Genomic DNA, 20,889 nt, shown 5'->3' with positions numbered 1-20,889 from the left:
GCTCTGCCGGAGGGGCTGCTGTAAACTCTCCAAGGAGACACAGAAAGAGAGCAGTGGCCTCTATTGGTCAGAGCGTGAAACAGCAGCCTCTTACCCTGCATCGTGCTTTTTATTCGCTTTATTGGCCAAATATGATTGGACATACAAGGAATTTGTCTTTGGTGCATATGCTCTCAGTGTACATAAGGAGAATAAAATGCATTTATGAAGAATAAACAGATACAGCACTTAGTGATAGGTTACTAATAAGCTATCAAATCATACTAGAGAACAAAATAGCCTCAGCCATTTTTAGACATGTGGACTACAACTCCCAGAATTCCTCATTTCCAGGGGAATTCTGGGAATTAAAGTCCAATCTATTTCAAAGTCGTTGCGGTTGAGAAATAGTACTGGCAACAGACCACAGTGGAAGATGAGCGCCTGAAAGTTTCCTCTAAACTAGCGAGCGCCTTTGATTGGGACTACAATCTCCATCGCAATCCACATAGTGTGGCGGCGGGTGTTGTAGTCCAACACTTGGGAGACAAAATCCCGCCATTGTTCCTAGAAAGCCTTACTCTAGCCCCGCCCCTTTAGCTCCGCCCCCGGGCGCTTGCAGCCGACTTTTCCCCTCGCACGCGGGACTCCATCTCAACCTATCAGACCGAGCCCAAGCGAAAGGGCCCGAGAAAACGACCCCACGATTGGCTTTGCATATTCCTATCCCTTCTCCGATAGGCTGCCTCCTCCGTGTCGTCGTTTTCTATTGGCTCGCCGAGGGCAAACGGAGGCGGGACGTCCGGGAGCAGAGAGAGTGAGTGATTGATTGAGAGAGAGAGAGAAGAAAAAGGAGCTAGAGGCTGAGGAGAGATTGGGACGCTCGGAGGCCGGAGCTGCTAGCGGCGAAGCGGGAGCTCGAGCCGTCATGAGCGGCGGCGTCTACGGAGGAGGTGAGCGGCCTTTCGGCGGGAGGAGGCCGGCCTTTCTTTTACGCGGAGGGCGGAGCTTCCAAGCCTCCGAGGGAGAACCCGGCTACTCTGCGGCGTCTCCTCCGCTTCTCGGTTGGCTAAATTCCCTGCCGCCTTTGCGAGCCTGCGGGCGACGCCGCCTTCGCTTCCTTTGCTGCCCCGAGAAGCTCTGGGTGCAGGAATCCTGAGGGTTAATCCTGAGGGCGGAAGAATTAAAAAGAGCCCGGTCTGTCTCTGTCTTTGGTTCGGTTCTGTTCCGCTCTGACGGACGGAATTGTTTTATTTCCGAGGAGAGGGTGTCACGCTGACTGATTTATGGGTTATGTTGTTCTAAATGGTCTGTGATATATGTTTATACGTGTGTGTAGGTCTGTACGCAAACACGTATGTACAGACCTACATGCTCTCTACATACACATGCTCTTTAAGTACAAACAGAAATATATGCATATACATGTATATATGCACACACACACATACGTGTGTGCAGACCTACATGCTCTCTACATATACATACACATGCTCTTTATGTACAAACAGAAATATATGCATATACATGTATATATGCACACACACACATGCACACATACATACGTGTGTGCAGACCTACATGCTCTCTACATATACATACACATGTGCTTTATGTACACACAGAAATATATGCATATATATGTATATGTGCACACACACATATGCACACTTACATACATGTGTGCAGACCTACATGCTCTACATATACATACACATGCTCTTTATGTACACACATAAATATATACATATATATGTATATATGCACACATACATATGCACACATACATATGCACACATACATACGTGTGTGCAGACCTACATGTCTCTACATATACATACACATGATCTTTATGTACACACATAAATATATACATATATATGTATATATGCACACATACATATGCACACATACATATGCACACATACATACGTGTGTGCAGACCTACATGTCTCTACATATACATACACATGATCTTTATGTACACACGTAAATATATACATATATATATGTATACACATACATATATGTATATATGCACGCATACATACGTTTGTGCAGACCTACATGCTCTCTACATATACATACACATGATCTTTATGTGCACACGTAAATATATAGATATAGATATATATGTATATATACAGACATATACATACACACACACACAATAGATAGATAATTGATAGATGATAGACAGACAGACAGACAGACAGACAGATGATAGAATTCTTTATTGGCCAAGTGTGATTGGACCCACAAGGAGTTTGTCTTTGGTGCATAGGCTCTCTGTGTACATAAAAAGACAAGATACATTCTTCGGGAATCCTAAGGTACAACACTTAAAGATAGTCATAGAGTACAAATAAACAATCAAATCATACTAGGAAACAATCAATATAAATCATAAGGATACAAGCAACAAAGTTACAGTCATAAGTGGAAGGAGATGGGTGTTAGGAACAATGATAAGATTAATAGTAATAGTAATGCAGACTTAGTAAATAGTTTGACAGTGGTGAGGGAATTATTTGTTTAGCAGAGTGATGGTGTTCAGGGAAAAACTGTTTTTGTGTCTAGTTGTCTTGGTGTGCAGTGCTCTACAGCATCATTTTCAGGGTAGGAGTTGAAACAATTGATGTCCAGGATGCGAGAGGTCTATAAATATTTCACGGCCCTTTTTTCTGACTTGTGCAGTGTACATGTCCTCAATATACACATATACACATTATATATATATATATATATATATATATATATATATATATATATATATATATATATGTGTGTGTGTGTGTGTGTGTGTGTGTGTACACACACACACACGTGAATATACATACGTGTACACATATATACATACGCACACATACAGGTGGGCATCAGAATTTTATTTTTAATCTGTGACAGTGTGTTCAGAGAAAAAAAGTGACAATACAGGTAGTCCCCGACATACAACAGTTCATTTAGCAACCGTTCAAAGTTACAACGGCACTGAAAAAAGTCACTTAGGACTGTTTTTCTCAGTTATGACTTTTTCAGCATTCCCCAGGGTCATGTGACCAACATTCAAAAGCTTGGCAACTTGTTCATTCTTAGGACCATTGCTGTGTCCCAAGGTCATGTGATTCCATTTTGCAAGCTTCTGACAAGCAAAGTTAATGGGGAAGCTATAGTCCCTTAACAACCAGCTTACTAACTTATCAACTGCAGTGATTCACTTCACTGTGGCAAGAGAGGTCGTGAAATGTGGCAAAACTCGACAAATGTCTCACTTGACAACAGAAATTTTGGGCTCAATTGTGGTCGAGGACTACCTGTAAAGGTTATTTTATAGCACTGCTATGTGTAAATTGTTCACTACACTTACTTGTATACTAGTGCATATATAAGAGACTCATTCATTCGGGAGTATGTATGAATGGCAATAGATATTTTTAGGTCTTCTATGTCTTCTGAATGGTTATGTGGAGAATTAGAGCATTTTGACAGTAAAAGCAAGGTAGTGCTTTTGTGCTGAACTCGAATAAATTCAAATGATGCCTCTCTGCCTGCAGATGAAGTTGGTGCTCTGGTATTTGATATTGGCTCCTGCACAGTGCGAGCTGGCTATGCTGGAGAAGATTGCCCAAAGGTAAGGATGAAAGTGAGACCTCATGGCTTAGTACTAGCAAAGCTCTGTATGAGTGTTTTAGTTCCCAGAATTCCCTATTCCCTCCCATGTTGGCTGGAGAATTCTGGGAGCTGAGGTCCATACATCTTAAAATCGTTGCGGCTGACAAACACTGCTTTCTATAATGAACAATGGAACACTGCCTAAGCAATTGTGGTCCAGTAATGTGCAAAACATTAGTTATGTGCTTATTTGTCATATCTGCTTGATTTATTGGCATGCTCTGGGTCAATTAAACAATGTCCTCGGTGGGTACATATTGGTATATTATTAAGTGATTATTAATATTTTCCAGGATTTCTTTTAGATGATATGTTTTGTGTTTTATTGTTGTATTTTGGAAACTGCCTACATTTGTAACAGCCTATAAATAATGATTAGAAATAATTATTGCCCAGGAAAGATTACGCTTCTCATATCTCTGTAGTTTTGCCCTCTTAAGATCATATCCCTACAAATTCTTCTTTTGGATCCCAGGAAAGATTATGCTTCTCATATCTCTGTAGATATGTAGATATTTTTCTTTTGGACCTCAATCTTTATGTATACAACTCCCTAGGCCAGTGGTTCTCAACCTTTCTAATGCCACGACCCTTTAATACAGTTCCTCATGTTGTGGTGACCTCCAACCATAACATTATTTTCGTTGCTACTATGTAACACCGGGAGCCACAAAAACTGGGTGGGTGTGGCCAACTCAACATCACTCCCACCCAGTCACATAACATCCCCCCCCCCCCCCCACATGCCTACCAAGGTTTCATGGCTCAGTGTTTTCTGTGGGAATAGGGTCTCTCTCTCTTCTCTCCCCCTCTCTCATTTCTGTTTTTCTCTATTTTTCCTCTCCCTTTCTCTTCTTCCTTTCTTTCTTTCTTTCCTTCCCTTTCCCACTTTCTTTTTCTTTCTTTCTCATTGAATACGATAGCAAATCCAAAATAAAGTTATTAATTATAGGAAATTGCTTCTCTGTAATCTTTTCATAGTGAACTCTAAGTTGATAGAAGCTGGCAAGATTGTACTAACAGCAATAGGATATATGTTTTGATTTCTTTTGAGTTTGACAATATAAATGTTATCCAAAATTATAAATAATCTTATTTTCAGATGCATTTTTTTTGCCATCTCTGTTATTTTCTTTTTAAAAAATCAGACTTGCTTCCAATTTGTGCCTTCTGGCAAACTGCAATTTTCTTGGCAAGAGATCTACCTTGCCATTGCTTTCGTCATAGGTCTGAGAAAGTTAGTTTCTTTCTTTCTTTTCTCTTCCTTTCTTTCCCCCTAATTTGTTTCCCTCTCTTTTCCCTCTCTCTCATTCTCTCCCTTCAGCTCTCTTTCATTTTTTTCTCCCTCTCCCCCTTCTCCCTCTAGGCAGGGGGTTAGACTAGGATACCTCCAAGTTCCCTTCCAACTCTGCTATTGTATTGTATTGTATCACTCCTTTTTGTATCATCCAGACTAGTTAAAATAATACACAACAGGTGGTCATTGTACAACCTTAAAAGTTTGTTCTCCACACTGTTCATTGCAGGTGGACTTCCCTACTGCCATTGGGGTGGTCTTGGACCGAGATGACGGAAGCTCCATGATGGAGATCGACGGTGATAAAAGCAAGCAAGGAGGGACATCATACTACATAGACACAAATGCCTTGAGGGTTCCTAGGGAGAACATGGAAGCCATTTCACCTTTGAAAAATGGAATGAGTACGATGTTCCGCATTTCCTCCTTTTGATCTTAAATTCTGGTTGCTATTTTGTGGTACCTCAGAAACTCTTATTTCTGAAAAAATAGATTTTGTCTTACTTGGGAAAAGATATGTGGTGGAAAAGATAAGTTGAAAAAACAACAACCATGGGCTATCTCAAGCCAAGATTACTAATAGCATACCACAGTACAGGTAGTCCGCAACTTACAGCAGTTCATTTAGTGACCAAAGTTACAAGAGCACCGAATAAAGTGATTTAGGACTGTTTTTCTCAGCTGTGACTTTTTCAGCATCCTCGTGATCATCCGATCAAAATTTGGATGCTTGGCAATTGGTTCATATTTACGACCATTGCTGGGTCCCAAGGTCATGTGGTCACTTTTGGCAGCCTTCTGACAGGCAAAGTCAATGGGGAAGCTGGATTAATTTAACAGCCAGATTACTAATTTATCAATTTCAGCGATTCACTTAACAGCTGTGGCAAGAAAGGTCAAATGGGGCAAAACTCACTTAACAAATGTCTCACTTAACCACAGAAATTTGGGCTCGATTGTTGTAGGTCAAGGACTACCCTTGTATCCTTGTATATTTCCTTTCTCTTCTTTCCTTTATTATATAGACTTAGTTCTGAAATAAAGGTTTCCATGGAAACCTTTTGATTTTTTTTCTTCCATGAATTGCTATACAGAAAATATAACTCAACATCAGTACTTTGGAGAAAAAACTCTTGCGTAGTTTGTTCTGTCCTGTGGTTATTCTCCTTGTTTAAGGTAAAAGGCTGTGATTCAGTTCAGAGATAAGTGTTGAATCATGATTATCCAATCCTAAGCTGGATAACATCTTAAATCAGGAGTGTCCAAACTTGGGAACTTTAAGACTTGTGGACTTCAACTCCCAGAATTCGCCAGCCAGCATGGCTGGCTGGGGAATTCTGGGAGTTGAAGTCCACAAATCTTAAAGTTCCCAAGTGTCAGGGGAAGATTTCACCCTGAACTAAATGAGGTCTAAGACCGCGGCTGTTTCCAACAGCATATTCTTTAAGATGCGAAGAAGAAAAAAATAAACACTCTTTAGAAACATATTCTAATTAATAAACAAACTTTTAATACGAAAATAATAAATGGAAATAAAACAAAGCTAACTAATTGTTACATTTTGATAAAAGAAAGTTCCGTCTGCCAGTTTTCCTGGCAGCTGGACAAAAGATCAGAAGTAGCTCTCTGGAATGTGTGAATCATGCGCAGTATATCACTGTCAGATAAGACCTTATGACCTGTGCAATAACTCTTTCTCAGTTTAACTATTTAGTGTCAATTCAGTCAGTTCAGGCTAGCAAACAATTTTAACGCAGTGACACCAAGTTTGGACACCCCTGTCTTAAATGCTTCTGAAAGCATAGTTTGACTTGTCCAATTACATTATACCTCCAAATAAGAGGTGCCTGTGAGATTTCACCAACATGGAAACCGAGAAAATTAACATTCACTTTGTGTTGTTTCAGTTGAAGATTGGGATAGTTTCCAAGCCATCCTGGATCATACTTACAAGATGCACATTAAATCTGAAGCTTCATTGCATCCTGTTCTAATGTCTGAAGCACCAGTGAGTAAAAATTGGTTTTATTTCTTTCAAACAGCCCATCAAATTTCTTACCTAAATATCTAACTGTTTAACTAGAATATTTAACTGTACCATTTTTTAAAAGAGGTTTTAACCAGCATTAATATGAAGTCTGGTTCAGATTCAGCTCTGTATAAGATTTGAGCTAGTACGGTAAATGTAAAGTTGAATTGCAGCTGGGATTAGTGAGCTTCCTCTAATGCAGAGAAGTAATATTATACTTTTTCAGACATTCGCAATACTTTTATATTATGTATAACAGTCTGAAAAATTATCTCCAAATAATTAAATCATGTCACTTCTACTTACAGTTCATTAACCAGCCAAGAAACAAACAGACAAACAAACAAACACACACACACACACTTGCACATTCCACAAATTGTAGAATGGATATGTCTTTGTGTGTTTCTAGTTATGAGATAATCTTCTTGGATGTTTTGCAAATTATATTTATAAAGGAGTCACAATTCTGTGGCAATACATAAAATTTGAAATGGCTGTATATTCTGTGATTGAGAGAGTAAAACTTACTTTAATCTACTTTAGTCTGACAGATATTTATAAATCTGGTTACTAGTTTGCAAGAAATTGGTAGGAAAGAATAGAAAAATGTGTCTTATGCTTCTTGAGTCATAAATAATAATTTTGCACTTTAATTATTTTCTCTGTGCTTCTCTAGTGGAACATTAGAGCAAAGCGTGAGAAACTGACGGAATTAATGTTTGAACATTACAATATCCCCGCCTTCTTCCTATGCAAAACTGCAGTACTCACAGCGTATCCTAGAAATGTTGATGAATAAGTGAGCATCATCACAAATACTATGCTGTTTTCAGGAAACAATTATATTTTTTTAAAAAATAATTGTTTAACCAAGATCTTGTTGCTGTGCTATTATCCAAACAGGTACAAATAATTGTGAAAATTCATGAATTATGTAAGGAGATCATATTTAGTTTTTTTTTTTTATAAAACCTGGTTGCTTGTTACATTTGTATATTTTGTTTTAAAAATCAAACTTCTCTAGGCTGGTGGCCTCCATTGATGGGGTCATGCTAGCAGGAGATTACAAGCAGTCCTAGGCTTGCAACCATTTGTTTACTGACTGTTAGAAGCTACAGCAGCTCTAAAACAAGTGCCCTGGGACCATTTTTCACATTTATGATAGTTGCAGCATCCCCATAGTCACATGATCCAAATTCAGGTGCTTAGCAACTGGTCCATAGTTGCAGTGTCCTGGGGTCATGTGATCACCTTTTACAACCTAGAAAGAGTGCAGAGAAGAGCAACAAAGATGATTAGGGGACTGGAGACTAAAACATATGCTGCTCCTGTGCCGAAATTCCATCGTCTTCCTTGACTCTGCAACTAGCTTTGCGAATGGCAGATCCACCGGGTTGATCTTAGATAGTGGAGCAACGCACACCACTGCGATCCCAGTCCACGACGGGTACGTGCTTCAGCAAGGTGAGAAGTCTTCCAGCAGGATCTCAGCTAGACTCGACACGCATAAATGACAGGGTTGATTTGTACCAAACAAAACAAATTATGAATAAAATGTGAGGTCTGGAAGCCACCTTTTGCATCGGGCCTTCCAGCTTGCCGCATTCAATGCTGTGGGAAAATGGGAGAGGGGATTATACAGGGCATGGGGGATATATAGTCAAAAGAATATTTCTTTCTCAGAGAGTCAAGGACATCTTGCCTTGACTCTCTGGAGTGGTGTGACTGGGAGGCATGTCCAGTGGGGATGGTGCATGTGAGGGATATGTGGGTGCTGGGCAGGGACTTGAACTTCCTTTTGGGTGGGGAAAACCTGGGAGACTCTCAGATTCAGGTTTTCCCAGATGTGCCAATGTGTCATCTCTAATAAAATGGAACTTTGAGGAACTTCAAGCCTTGGAGTCTTCTTTTGTTGGGAGTGTCACTTGAAACCTTGACATAAAAGTTTTTTTCTGTAAAGCATCATGATGGCCAGTAGTAGAGAGAATTTTTAATGGTCATGAGAGGATGTTCTGGATAATAGCCCTTATTTGGAAATTAGTTATTTCCAAATTTAATGCATTTATTTATAATACATACAATATATGAGAACCAGTTTGGTCGAGGGGTTAAGGCACCAGACTGGAAAGGAAGGGATTGTGAGTTCAAGTCCTGCCTTAAGCCATGAAAGCCAGCTGGGTGATCTTGGGCCAGTCATTCTCAGTTGAATTCACGTCACAGAGTTGTTGTTGCAGAGAAAATAGGAAGAAGATGTGTTCAATGTTTGCTTCCTTGAATTATTTGTAAAAATAAAGGTGGTATATAAAAATTGTTTGAAACAAAAATGTGTATATGTCCAGATAGCTGGAGTCCGTTTTCAAAACAAATCTGTGGTATTTGAAAAAGATGCAGCTGCTTTAACATTCAGAGAGTTGTCTTCCTTCCACACTAGCTGCTTTGCAAAGCATCTCTTTCAATGTATTGCAAAGCACTAATCCATTAGAAGAATAAGAAATAGTCAGAATGTAGCAAAATAAAACTAGAAGAAAAGCTAACTTTGCACTCCTCTTATCCAAAGACTGAAAGAATGGAAGTTAGATAATGTAACCTTCTGTGCTAATAATCAGCATATTTAAGCCATAGGTGCTGAGGACAAATAGCAGTAAGAAGGCTGGATTAGATAGTTTTGCTGGTGATATTGAGGGCCATTGGACTATAATTTCTGTTCCAAAGGGAATCGGGAATAATGCAGGAGATAATTTTATAGCACTTCTAGAAGCCCAGCCAAATGTAATGAATATATGAGACACCAAAAGTTCCCCCTAAGGTTTATCTCGAAAAAAGTATCTTTGGCTTTTACAAAAAGAGATTTCATCATTTTTCCTTTTGCTCTTGTGGAGCAAAATACAGTTTCTGGGAACTCAGTGGCCCATGTGGGCACAAAAGCTGGTTAGTTTGGTGTTAGGAAACATGAATTTGTTCGCCAAACAAGTTTCTGTGTAAAATGTGAGTAGTGGCAGAGCATTAAATCTTTTGATTCCATCCCTGCCTTGCATTTAGGCATTGTGAAGTCACCTCTGGCTGGAGATTTCATTTCCATGCAGTGCAGGGAACTGTTTCAAGAAATGAACGTTGAGATCATCCCACCTTATATGATTGCATCAAAGGTAAGATCCTGTATTGGATGGAATGAAAAAAGCTGCACATTCTTGTAAATGTGAATCCAAAAGCTGCTTTTTCATTCACAAAATCCCTGGTTTAACAATAGTTTCTCCAACATTAAGTTCCATCAGGGTTGGCCTTGGATTTAAATACAATTTAGAGTCATACACAGAGGATGCACATTGAAAAAAAGTTTTGATTCCCCGTGTACGTCACTATTCCGAGAAAGACGTTGGATTTGCACATTTAAGTTATAAGCACACCAGGAACCTGTAGTGCTCCATTTATGGTTGAATTCCATTATCCAGTATCTTTTAACTTTGGTCATGGATGCTGGGAGTTGGTAGTTCAGCCACAGTTGAAGCACCCAAAATTTATCCCTGTCATAAACCATTCCACAGTTCATGCATGAAGCATGAACTCAGTTAATAAGATGTTATTGTGCTAGACACAAGAACAGTTTTTTCCCTGAACGCCATCACTCTGTTAAACAAATAATTCCCTCAACATTGTCAAACTATTTACTAAGCCTGCATTACTATTACTATTAATCTTCTCATAGTTCTTATCACCCATCTCCTCCCACTTATGACTGCATGATTGTAACTATTACTTGCATTCTTACAATTTATATTGATTGTTAACTAGTATGATTTCATTGCTTATTTGTATCTATGACTATCATTAAGTGTTGTACCTTATGAATCTTGACGAATGTATCTTTTTTTTAATATACATTGAGAGCATATGCACCAAAGACAAATTCCTTGTGTGTCCAATCACACATGGCCAATAAAGAATTCTATTCTTTTCTATTCTTTTCTATTCTATTGAAAGTATTTACAGATGTACAGTTTTGCAAAGCCACATTTTTTTATGTGCTGATTATTTATTTAGCAACAATAAATGATAAGAACTGAACTATGAATAGCTTTTAGCTTAGTCAGGCTGGGATGTTCTGTCGTCTCTCTTGGCTTTAAACGAAACTCTGTGTACTTCATCCTCAACATTCCTAGGTTTATAACCTCCAGTAAGCCATCTACGGAATAATATATTTAAATGTGACCCTTGGAATGACCTTGATTTTATATTCTAGGAAGCAGTTCGAGAGGGTTCTCCAGCAAACTGGAAAAGAAAAGAGAAATTGCCGCAGGTCACAAGATCTTGGCACAACTATATGTGTAATGTAAGTATTTCTCATCACATTAATTTACTTGAACATATAAGAAGTATTTCCTGCAAATACATTGATTTCTGTAATGAATGGCTCCTTTAGGGAGGGAACTGCAGTATGACTCATGGTTCTGATGATTTAAATAGGATTCCTTTACCACATACAATCTGTAACTTGCATTATTAGTAAATGTTGGTGTAATGAATAATTATAAACACATTTTGGATTTTCTGGATAAAAGCAGGTCAGTGGGAAAGTAAAAAGGAAATTAATAGCATGCTTAATATCATTTATAGATGATGTGTTGCGGTGGCCTAGAGGTGGAGTTCTTGCCTCACAATCAGGAGGCTATGAGTTCAATCCTAGGTAGAGGCAGATATTTCTCTCTCTGGGCACAATGAGAATTTATTTGCTGAACAAAACTCTGCACTGGCAACAGGAAGGGCATCTGGCCATTAAACGCTCTGCTAGCTCCATTCAGTTGCCCCGAGTCCACCCCACAAGGGATTATGGGGTCCCTTAAAAGAAGAAGGTTAACATCGCTTATAAGTAACATTTTACAACAACTCTAGGCACGTAAATCAGTGTTGACATGGGTCCCAGAGGAGCTTGTCCTTTTCACTCGTCTTCACAAATTTAAGGGGATCCTGACATTACTTGATTCACTTTGCTCCTGTGGTGGGCCAACTTGTAAGTTAAGTGATTTTATCTGCAAATTCTACAAACATGTCCCAGCAACCTGTAGGAGCATCTTTACTCTCACTTTCCCTCTGGATGGAATGGGTGAGTTTGAACAAAGCTAGTGGAGGGAGGTCAGTGGATGCCATAAGAACAGAGAAGAGAGTCTGCTTCACCACTGTTACCGCTGTAAGTGTGTTCCCAGGCCTAACTGTACACAGTCACTGGTAGCATTGATCTAGGTGTCCCTTAACCTAGTTCATGGGATAGTTGGTTAATGGGCCTTTTCTCGTAAGAGTTGACTTTTTCTTCCCTTTTCCTCGTAAGAATTGACCTTCTCAAAAGGTGACTCATAAGAGAGTTGACTTGAAGAGTTGACTTGAAAATTGACCAACTGGATTGCTTGATCCATGTGTCCTTTTAGGCTTCCTAGAGAATCTTACGTTTTGATTTCTGATGCTACAGATTTATTCCATCGTTTCTGCCCAGATAGACTTTCTTAAGGAGCATTTTTTTTTTTGGGGGGGGGGGGGTTGGCCACTGCTTTGTAGCATGAGAAAGAGCAATTTAGGCTGTCAAGCCCACTGTTCTTCTGAGTTCAGGAATTCAGCCTCAAGCAGATCTCTGAATAAGTGCAGGGAAATAGAGCTCTTTTGGATATCGTTTCCACTGTGGGTATTTGGTGATCCAAAATATTACCTGGCAGCTCCTACTTGGGTTTCCAAATATAATAGGGATATTGAGAACGTGGTGTCCATGTTATCTAAATTGGACCTTTGCTTTACCTTTATTTTAAAATATACACACACATATATAGCAGTATATATATCAGAAATCCTTGTGTGAAAATATATTTTCTCCTCCCACAGTGTGTTATTCAGGATTTTCAAGCTTCTGTCCTACAAGTTTCCGATTCAGCTTATGACGAGCAGTAAGTCTTTCTTAATTTATGGGAATGTTATGATGGCTCATAATGGTAGCTCAGTAACTAAGACGCTGAGTGTCAATCAGAAAGGTCAGCAGTTTGGCAGTTCGAATCCCTAGCGCCGTATAACGGAGTGAGCTCCCATTACTTGTCCCAGCTTCTGCCAACCTAGCAGTTCGTAAGCACGTAAAAATGCAAGTAGAAAAATAGGGACCACCTTTGGTGGGAAGGGAACAGCGTTCCGTGCACCTTCGGCTTTTAGTCATGCCGGCCACATGACCACAGAGACGCTCTTCTGCTTTGAAAGGGAGATGAACACCGACCCCTAGAGTTGGGAACGACTAGCACATATGTATGAGGGGAACCTTTACCTTTAATTCATGTGAACTTCTGTGTTGACAAGGGCATATGGGATATTTGTTCAAACATCTGCAAAATATTGAGTTTTCAAGAGAAAACTCTTCCACTGTTGTTAAATTGCTGTTTCTGAGATTTGTTGAAAAGTAATTTCTTTTATAAAAACAGGAAAAGAAATGATTATTCACCGAATATCATCTCAAAATGTCTGATTTTCATCTCCAGGGTGGCTGCGCAAATGCCAACTGTACACTATGAGTTCCCCAATGGCTACAATTGTGATTTTGGTGCTGAGCGGTTAAAAATTCCCGAAGGCTTGTTTGACCCTTCAAATGTAAAGGTAACATTAAGCAAGACAGAATGGAAATGGATCCTTTGCATATCTATGTTCAATGGCAGTTTTATGGAAACAGGTGGGAAATGTAGAAACTTAGTTTTGTGGATTAGAGAGAAAGGCACTGTGTTTTGTTTTTCAATGACATCTGATGTTGAGGCTCTTATTCTGTATTACAGTAAATTTATTTACCAAGATATTGCAGTTCAGACTTTGTTTTTTTCTGTTAGAGATTTTAATTCTCCATCATGGGTAGTTCTCAAGTTACACCTATAATGGAGCCTGTTGACAATCCTGATGGTCGTAAATCGGATCTGAGTTTATGATCTTTTTTTTTGCGTTGCTTGTAAAGTGACCAACCATAGTCATTAATTATTGTTCTGGTCATTAAGTGAACCCATGGTTTTCTGTGCGCCAGATTTGCTGAAAACCAGAAGTATATGCTAGATTTCAGCAAAACATCGTAAAGTGTTTAGAACATGAAGTACTAAAGTAATTTAGTTATAAAGTATGTCGTAACAAGGAGAAATGAGAGATTCTGTGCTGCATGTATTTTTTTCTACTTACTAAAATTATCGGATGGAGCTTCCCATTTCATGATTTTTTTTTCCTTAGATGATTTGGGCCATCTTTGGAAAAAAACAACCTCAAAGTGGTTCTTACTCATTCTGTCTCTGATGTGATCGGAACTAACGCCAGGCATTCTTTCTCTTTACTAGGGCTTATCTGGCAATACAATGCTTGGTGTGAGTCATGTGGTCACCACTAGTGTTGGAATGTGCGATATAGACATTCGGCCGGTAGGTATTAATTAAGCACAATGGGACATCTATTATTATTATTTGATTAAAATTGGGAATGGAAGCAAGAACTATGCTGTGATGCAGAAATCTGTACTGTTCATAGCTACCTGAAAGCCAGTTGTATTTTTACATTTGACCTTTGGCAAAAGGCTAAGAAGTCATATACTTCAGTTGTATTTTTCGGATAAGCTCACACGTAGCTCAAAGGCTGCAGATTGGAGGACAATGGTTCAATTCTTGTGTCAGTGATAGCAATAGGAATAGCACTGGCACTTAGACTTATATAGCAATAGCACTTTGACTTATATGCTGCTTCACGGTGCTTTACAGCCCTCTCTAATAGCAATAGCCCTTAGACTTATATACCACTTCACAGTGTTTTACAGCTCTCTCTAAGCAGCTTACACAGTCAGTATATTGCCCCCAACAATCTGGGTCCTCACTTTATCAATCTCAGAACGATGGAAGGCTGAGTCAACCTTGAGCCTGGTGAGATTCGATCTGCCAAACTGCTGGCAGCCGGTGATGAGCAGAAGTAGCTTGCAGTACTGCACTCTAACCACTGTGCTACTGCAGCAACTCAGAAGGATGGAAGGCTGAGTCAACCTTGAACCTATCAGGATCGAACTCCGGGCAGTGGGCAGTGCTAGCCTGTAATACTGCATTCTAACCACTGCACTACCACGGCTTTGATGACCATAGGCTTCTTGAATACTTTTAGCTAAACCCTGAGAAGAATGAGGCCAAATTCCAAAATTCTCCTTATGTATGGCTGTAAGCTGTTTATAAAGAGTTTATAAATAGAAGAAGGGGCATGCAAAGAATACACAGGCTTGATAATATTAAAACTGATACAAAGGCGCGGACATCAAATAACTGAAAGAAATTGTGCCAAGGAAATTGCAGGGTCTTGCCCAGGCACTCTCTGAGAATTGGACACGATTGAACAGGAGAAAAAAAAAAAACCACCCTGAGATTGCACTGTAAATATTTGTGAGACCAGAAGCATGACCACAAGAGCTTGATTTCGGGAAATCCAGTCTGATATTTGTTTGCAGAGTTGGGCTGTTTAAGTTTTTAAGCAGAGATTCCACAGTTGCGCCTCAAATGTGCAAACTTGATGTAAAATCCAAATTGTGTTGCTTGTTTACTGCTTAGTATGGAATTTTAAACGTTCTTTATATTGTAGAAGAGGATTATTAAAAAGGGGAAGGATATATCCTCTTTTGCACAAGAACTACTCCCACGTTTTACATTTGTTTGTGGAAATGTGTTTCTCCCTCCTTGCCTAATAAGTGATACATGAGGATGTGATTTGCTTTCAAATTCTGTGTAGGCTTATGCAGTCTTTTCTCTCTATCAAAAAGCAGATTACAGAAAGTTACGTGTCTCACTTTTCCTTTTCCAGGGCCTCTATGGTAGTGTGATTGTAGCAGGAGGAAATACACTACTACAGAGTTTTACAGACCGGCTCAATAGAGAACTCTCTCAGAAAACACCTCCAGTAAGTGTGTGTCGTTTAATAAGTACATTTACGGTCAACTCCCCATATTGGAATATTTGAAAAATGTTTGAGCCCACCTATTTTGCTCTATGTGGATAGAGAACTACCAGAAGTACAGGCAGGTTTTTGAAGAGGCAGAGGAACTAGAGATCAAATTGCCAACATACACTCGATCATGAAGAAAGCTAGGGAGTTCCAGAAAGACATCAACTTTTGCTTCATTTGATTGTGTGGATCATAACAAATTATGGCAAATTCTTAATCCTGAAGAGGAAACGCTTCAGTGACATAGTATATATTCACCAAGAAATTAAAAGACGCTTGCTCCTGGGGAGGAAAGCTATGGCAAATCTAGACAGCATATTAAAAAGCAGAGGCATCACCCTGCCAACAAAAGTGCATATAGACAAGGTTTATGGTTTTACCAGTTGCAATATGTGGCTGTGAAAGTTGGATCATAATAAAGGCTGAATGCCAAAGAATGGAGGCCTTTGAACTATGGTGCTGGAGAAGACTCCTGCGAGTCCCTTGGACTGTAAGGTGACCAAACTGGACAGTCCTAGAGGAGATCAACCCTGACTGCTCTTTAGAAGGCCAGATCCTGAAGATGAAACTCAAATACTTTGGCCACCTAAGGAGAAGGAAGGACTCACTGGAGAAGAGCCTAATGCTGGGTAAGATTGAGGGCCAAAGAAGAAGGGGACGACAGAGAAGGAGGTGGCTGGATGGAGTCACTGAAGCAGTAGACATGAGCTTAAATAGATTCCAGAGGATGGTAGAGGACAGGAAGGTCTGGAGAAACGTTGTCCTTGGGGTCACGATGGTTCGGCCATGACTTTGCAACTAACAACAACATTTTGCTTTAAAAAAAGAAAGAAATTAAACCCCACCATCTATAGATACAGAAGATTCTGGTTTGTATTGATTATTGAAGATAACCATGGTCCCCCAAAAAATGAAGTTAGCTCTGTTTTATCAAGTTTGGGCTTTAGATTTTGATGAATCTCTCCTATTTTTGCCTCATCTGGATTGTGAAACTGCAACATTATGTGGTTTCAAAGACTATTGGGAATTTGATAGTAGTGGTAGCTGCTTCTGAAGTGAAAAATAACACGGCTGAGCATATCCAAACCTTTAGATGTTCCTCAAGCAGTTTTATCGAACTGTGCTAAAGCAATAGGATAGGGATTTTTTTCCTCTTCTTTTTTTTTTGGCAGCCTCTGATTTGTGCGCGTATGAGACTCCTTGGTCCATGTTGATTTACTATATAATTAGAGTTTATGAAGTTCTAGAAAGCCGCCTCATTGGCCAGTAATCTCCAGATGAGGTGGGATTATAAATCCTCAAATGATAAGGAATTCTGGGATGTGTAGTCCCAACATCTGAGATGCACACTGTGGAAAGAACTTCACCATTTTTCTTTCCCTAATAGTTTATGACAGGAATGGCTAGTGTTAGTTGGCCAGTGTAAGATTCAGGGATGTGGAATGGGATTAAGGTTTTCCAGGCATAGCTTGATGTGTGGCTCCTTCCTGGGTTTTTAAAAATGCCGCCAAAATTCACAGTAAAATGCACAATCACATTTATTTGAGGTCAGAAATAAGATGGGAATAAAACCATCGATTCTTCCTCACCTCGCCCCTGAGGTCTCCCACTTTTATTTTATCTTTATTTGGAGAGGGGGGGGCACCCATGCATACGCGGGGATGGGGTGAACACGAGTCACAGGCGTATGCATGGGGGGGACGCACATTGCATTATGGGTGCATGCGTGTGCATGTGCTGATGCTCACACGCCTTCGGCATGCAACGACAAAAAGGTTAGCCATGACTGGTATAGCACATCTGAAAATCACTTGTTTTGCTAATTCAGTTTCTGGGATGCAACCTCTGGGTATTAAGACTCAAATATCCAGGCTGTCCCTTCTAAGATAAAGCAATAATCTTGGTTGAATTATTGAGGTATGATTTGAAGTGGCCTGTATTCTACAATGCAGAACATAAGCAAATATTACCAGTTGTCATTTGGGACGCACAAATCACCATTCATCTCTCTTCTGATTTCAGAGCATGAGGTTGAAGTTGATAGCAAACAACACAACGGTGGAGCGAAGGTTTAGTTCCTGGATTGGTGGCTCCATTTTGGCTTCTTTGGTTAGTAAACTATTCTGGCTGCTGATAGTTCCTAAAAAGATTGCGTAACAGGAGGGCATGTGATTGAGAGAAAAAGGAGAAAAAGCATCGGATTTTGTATGTACAAGCAGTCCTTGCATCATGACTGGTCACTTAGTGACTGTTTGAGGTTAAAACGGAGCTCCCCAGGGCTATTTATGAGCTGAATTCAAAGTTATGCCAGCTGTGCCCTTCTTGTAATCACATGATCGCATTTTGAGTACTTGGCAACCAGGCAGCATTTACACCCATTTGCAGCATCCAGGAGTCACATGACTGATTCCTCGGGGTTTTTTTTTGTTTTGTTTTGTTGGAAACACAAGTTTATGACAAAAACTCCCATTGTGGACAATGGATTTGCTTAATGACTGTTGTCAAAAAAGGCAGTAAAAAGTGGGTGTGGTAACCTTCTTAATCATTGCCATGATTTAACAGTTGTAATTCTGGGCTCAATTACAGTTGTAAATTGAGGAATATCTGTAATAATGGAATGGGGTTGGGCAGCAGGCCTGAGGCCAGCAGGGAAGGGCAGGTAGCAGAGCAGGGGGTGCCTTGGGGATGGGACAGGCATTGATCCCCCACCCAAAGCATCCTGTGCTCCATTTAATGACCACATCTGGAAGAGCAAAGGTGGGATTATTGAGTGAAGTACTTTCTGACTGCATCAGGGAGAGCTGAGGTTGGGTCGTTAAACGAGGCAATCCCATGAGCACCTCGCTTAACTGTTACAACTGGGTTTCATAATGGGCAGGCTCCATTATGGTCATGAAGTCGAGGACTACCTGTACAATCCAAATTAGGCATGGGGAAGGATGAAGGCAAGAAAATGCTTCAGTGAAGTTGGGGAAAACTTAAGGGGAACTGAGAGAGCAAGGACAATTGTGTAATGTCCTAAGACAGGTTGTGCATAAACTTGGTTTCTGCGTGCCACAAGTATGTATTGTGAGATGGTTATGTTTTTGAATTTTGTTTTGTAGGGTACCTTCCAGCAAATGTGGATTTCTAAGCAAGAGTACGAAGAAGGGGGAAAGCAGTGTGTAGAAAGAAAGTGCCCATAAACCCCGCGACTTTAAGAACCTGCCTTCCTGTTGCTTCTAATTTTTTTATAGCTTTAGTATAACTCAGGAATTGAAACTTTGTCTCTTCTGTAGGAACTTTTTGTGCATCCTGATTTTCAAGGTTTTTTTAAAAAATCCTAATATTTGAAAAGGCCAAACTTGTCCTGTTTCGCAGCAAATGGATGCTTTCATCCATTTTAAATGCAATAACTTTTATACAAACTTTTTTTAAAAAATAATTTTGTATAAATATCTATTTTCTGCAAAAGAAATTATCCCCGAGACCGATCTATAAATTATGGTTGTAATTTCTTGCCTTTGGATAAAGATGGAAAAGGAAAAAGAAGCCTATATGCCTACAGATTAGTCTTCCTTGTGCTAGCATCAATAAATTTCTCTAGTTTGGCTTTCAGGCTCCTTTATTTTACATCATATATTCAAGTAAAGGTTTTGGGTTTTTTTTTTTTTTACACCTAGAGGTTGTTTGCATATTTCTATTACATTTTCTATATATGGAAGGTATGTATCAGGAGTGTCAAACTCGATTTGATTGAGGGCCGCATCAGGGTTGTGTTTGGAACTTGGGGGGGGGGGGAGCAGATGGGCCTGGCCAGGGTGGGTGTGGCTAATTCAGTGTCACTTGTGTTGGGAGTACCTGTGGTGGCCCAAGCACTCTGCCAGCAAAAACAGAGGTCCGTTTTTGCGGGCAGAGGGTTGCAGAAGGCTGGCGCAGTGTGTGGCCCTCCCAAGCTCCATTTTCGCTGGCAGAGCCACCGCGGGCAGGCCCTTCACTGTTTCCAGAATGGCCCTGTGAGCTGGCCTGGCCCGTGGGCCTTGAGTTTCATGCCCTTGGTATATACCATATTTTTCGGAGTATAAGATGCACCAAGATTTTGAAGAGGCAAATTTTTTAAAAAGTTTCTGCACTCTGCAGACCTTCCAAAAATGGCCATTTTTTTGCAAAAACAGGCCCGTTTTTTGTCAAAAAAGGGCATGCATAGCCTTTAGGAGGCTTGTAAAGTGCTCCTGGGGGCTGGGGGGGAAACGAGCAAAAAACGGCCCGTTTTTTGTCAAAAAATGGCATGGATAGCCTTTAGGAGGCTTATATGGTGCTCCTGGGGGCTGGGGGGGGGGATAAGCCAAAAATGGCCCACATTCATTTTCCTCCTCCCCAGCCTCCAGCATCACTCTGGAAGCCTCCTAAAAGCTATGCACGGCCATTTTGGTAAAGGGGGTGGGGTTTCGGGAGGCAAAAAATGCTGCATTCAGTGTATAAGATGCACCCAGATTTTCACCCTCTTTTGAGGGAAAAAGATGTGTCTTATACTCTGAAAAATACTGTATGTATCAACAATTAGCTAAGCTAATTGATTGTTAATAGAACAGTCAGCTTGAGTTTTAACTACAGGACAATGATGCTGTGGCATCTTCATGGCTGGCTGGGGAATTCTGGGAGTTGAAGTCCACAAGTCTTAAAGTTCCCAAGTTTGGACACCCCTGTAATACACCCTTGCATCATTTTGTATGCAGTCAATTTTAAACGTCTCTTAGGTGAACTCCCTCCAAAGCCTTTTCAGCCTTGTGCTTTCTCACACCTGATGTTTTTGTTTCATGATTTATCATCTTTTTTTTAGTATGTGCCTCTGTACTTCTTTCCTATTGGTTGCTTCCTTGTTTAGTCAATATTCATTTAGCACTATTCGCTCTTGATGCATCTCTTATCAGACATATTTAACTATCCAATACAGTGGCGGGATATGACC

The 20,889-nt window shown here is 40.0% G+C and overlaps 1 protein-coding gene across 1 annotated transcript; it reads left to right on the top strand.

Moving 5' to 3' along the window:
• The first annotated feature begins 760 nt into the window (after nucleotides 1-760).
• ACTL6A (actin like 6A) lies at nucleotides 761-19,533 on the top strand. The gene is made up of 14 exons (XM_081956555.1): nucleotides 761-932; nucleotides 3,534-3,610; nucleotides 5,178-5,352; nucleotides 6,856-6,956; nucleotides 7,657-7,754; nucleotides 8,350-8,444; nucleotides 10,020-10,126; nucleotides 11,218-11,307; nucleotides 12,843-12,904; nucleotides 13,481-13,595; nucleotides 14,309-14,389; nucleotides 15,801-15,896; nucleotides 17,964-18,050; nucleotides 19,046-19,533. The coding sequence occupies exons 1-14, from the start codon at nucleotides 908-910 to the stop codon at nucleotides 19,124-19,126; spliced, it is 1,290 nt and encodes a 429-aa protein (XP_081812681.1). The 5' UTR covers nucleotides 761-907; the 3' UTR covers nucleotides 19,127-19,533.
• Nucleotides 19,534-20,889: the final 1,356 nt, after the last annotated feature.

This window comes from Natrix helvetica (assembly GCF_964273705.1).
Source record: "Natrix helvetica genome assembly, chromosome: 5".
In the NCBI taxonomy this organism is placed as follows: domain Eukaryota; kingdom Metazoa; phylum Chordata; class Lepidosauria; order Squamata; family Natricidae; genus Natrix; species Natrix helvetica.
This window is presented reverse-complemented; position numbering and strand designations above follow the sequence as displayed.

What these genes read in the sequence shown, in the direction of transcription:
- ACTL6A (XM_081956555.1), top strand. Translation starts at nt 908, where the DNA reads ATGAGCGGCGGCGTCTACGGAGGAG. An exon ending in ACCTTTGAAAAATGGAATGA is followed by an intron (nt 5,353 to 6,855) that starts GTACGATGTTCC and finishes GTGTTGTTTCAG; the next exon opens with TTGAAGATTGGGATAGTTTC. An exon ending in TCTCTCAGAAAACACCTCCA is followed by an intron (nt 15,897 to 17,963) that starts GTAAGTGTGTGT and finishes TTCTGATTTCAG; the next exon opens with AGCATGAGGTTGAAGTTGAT.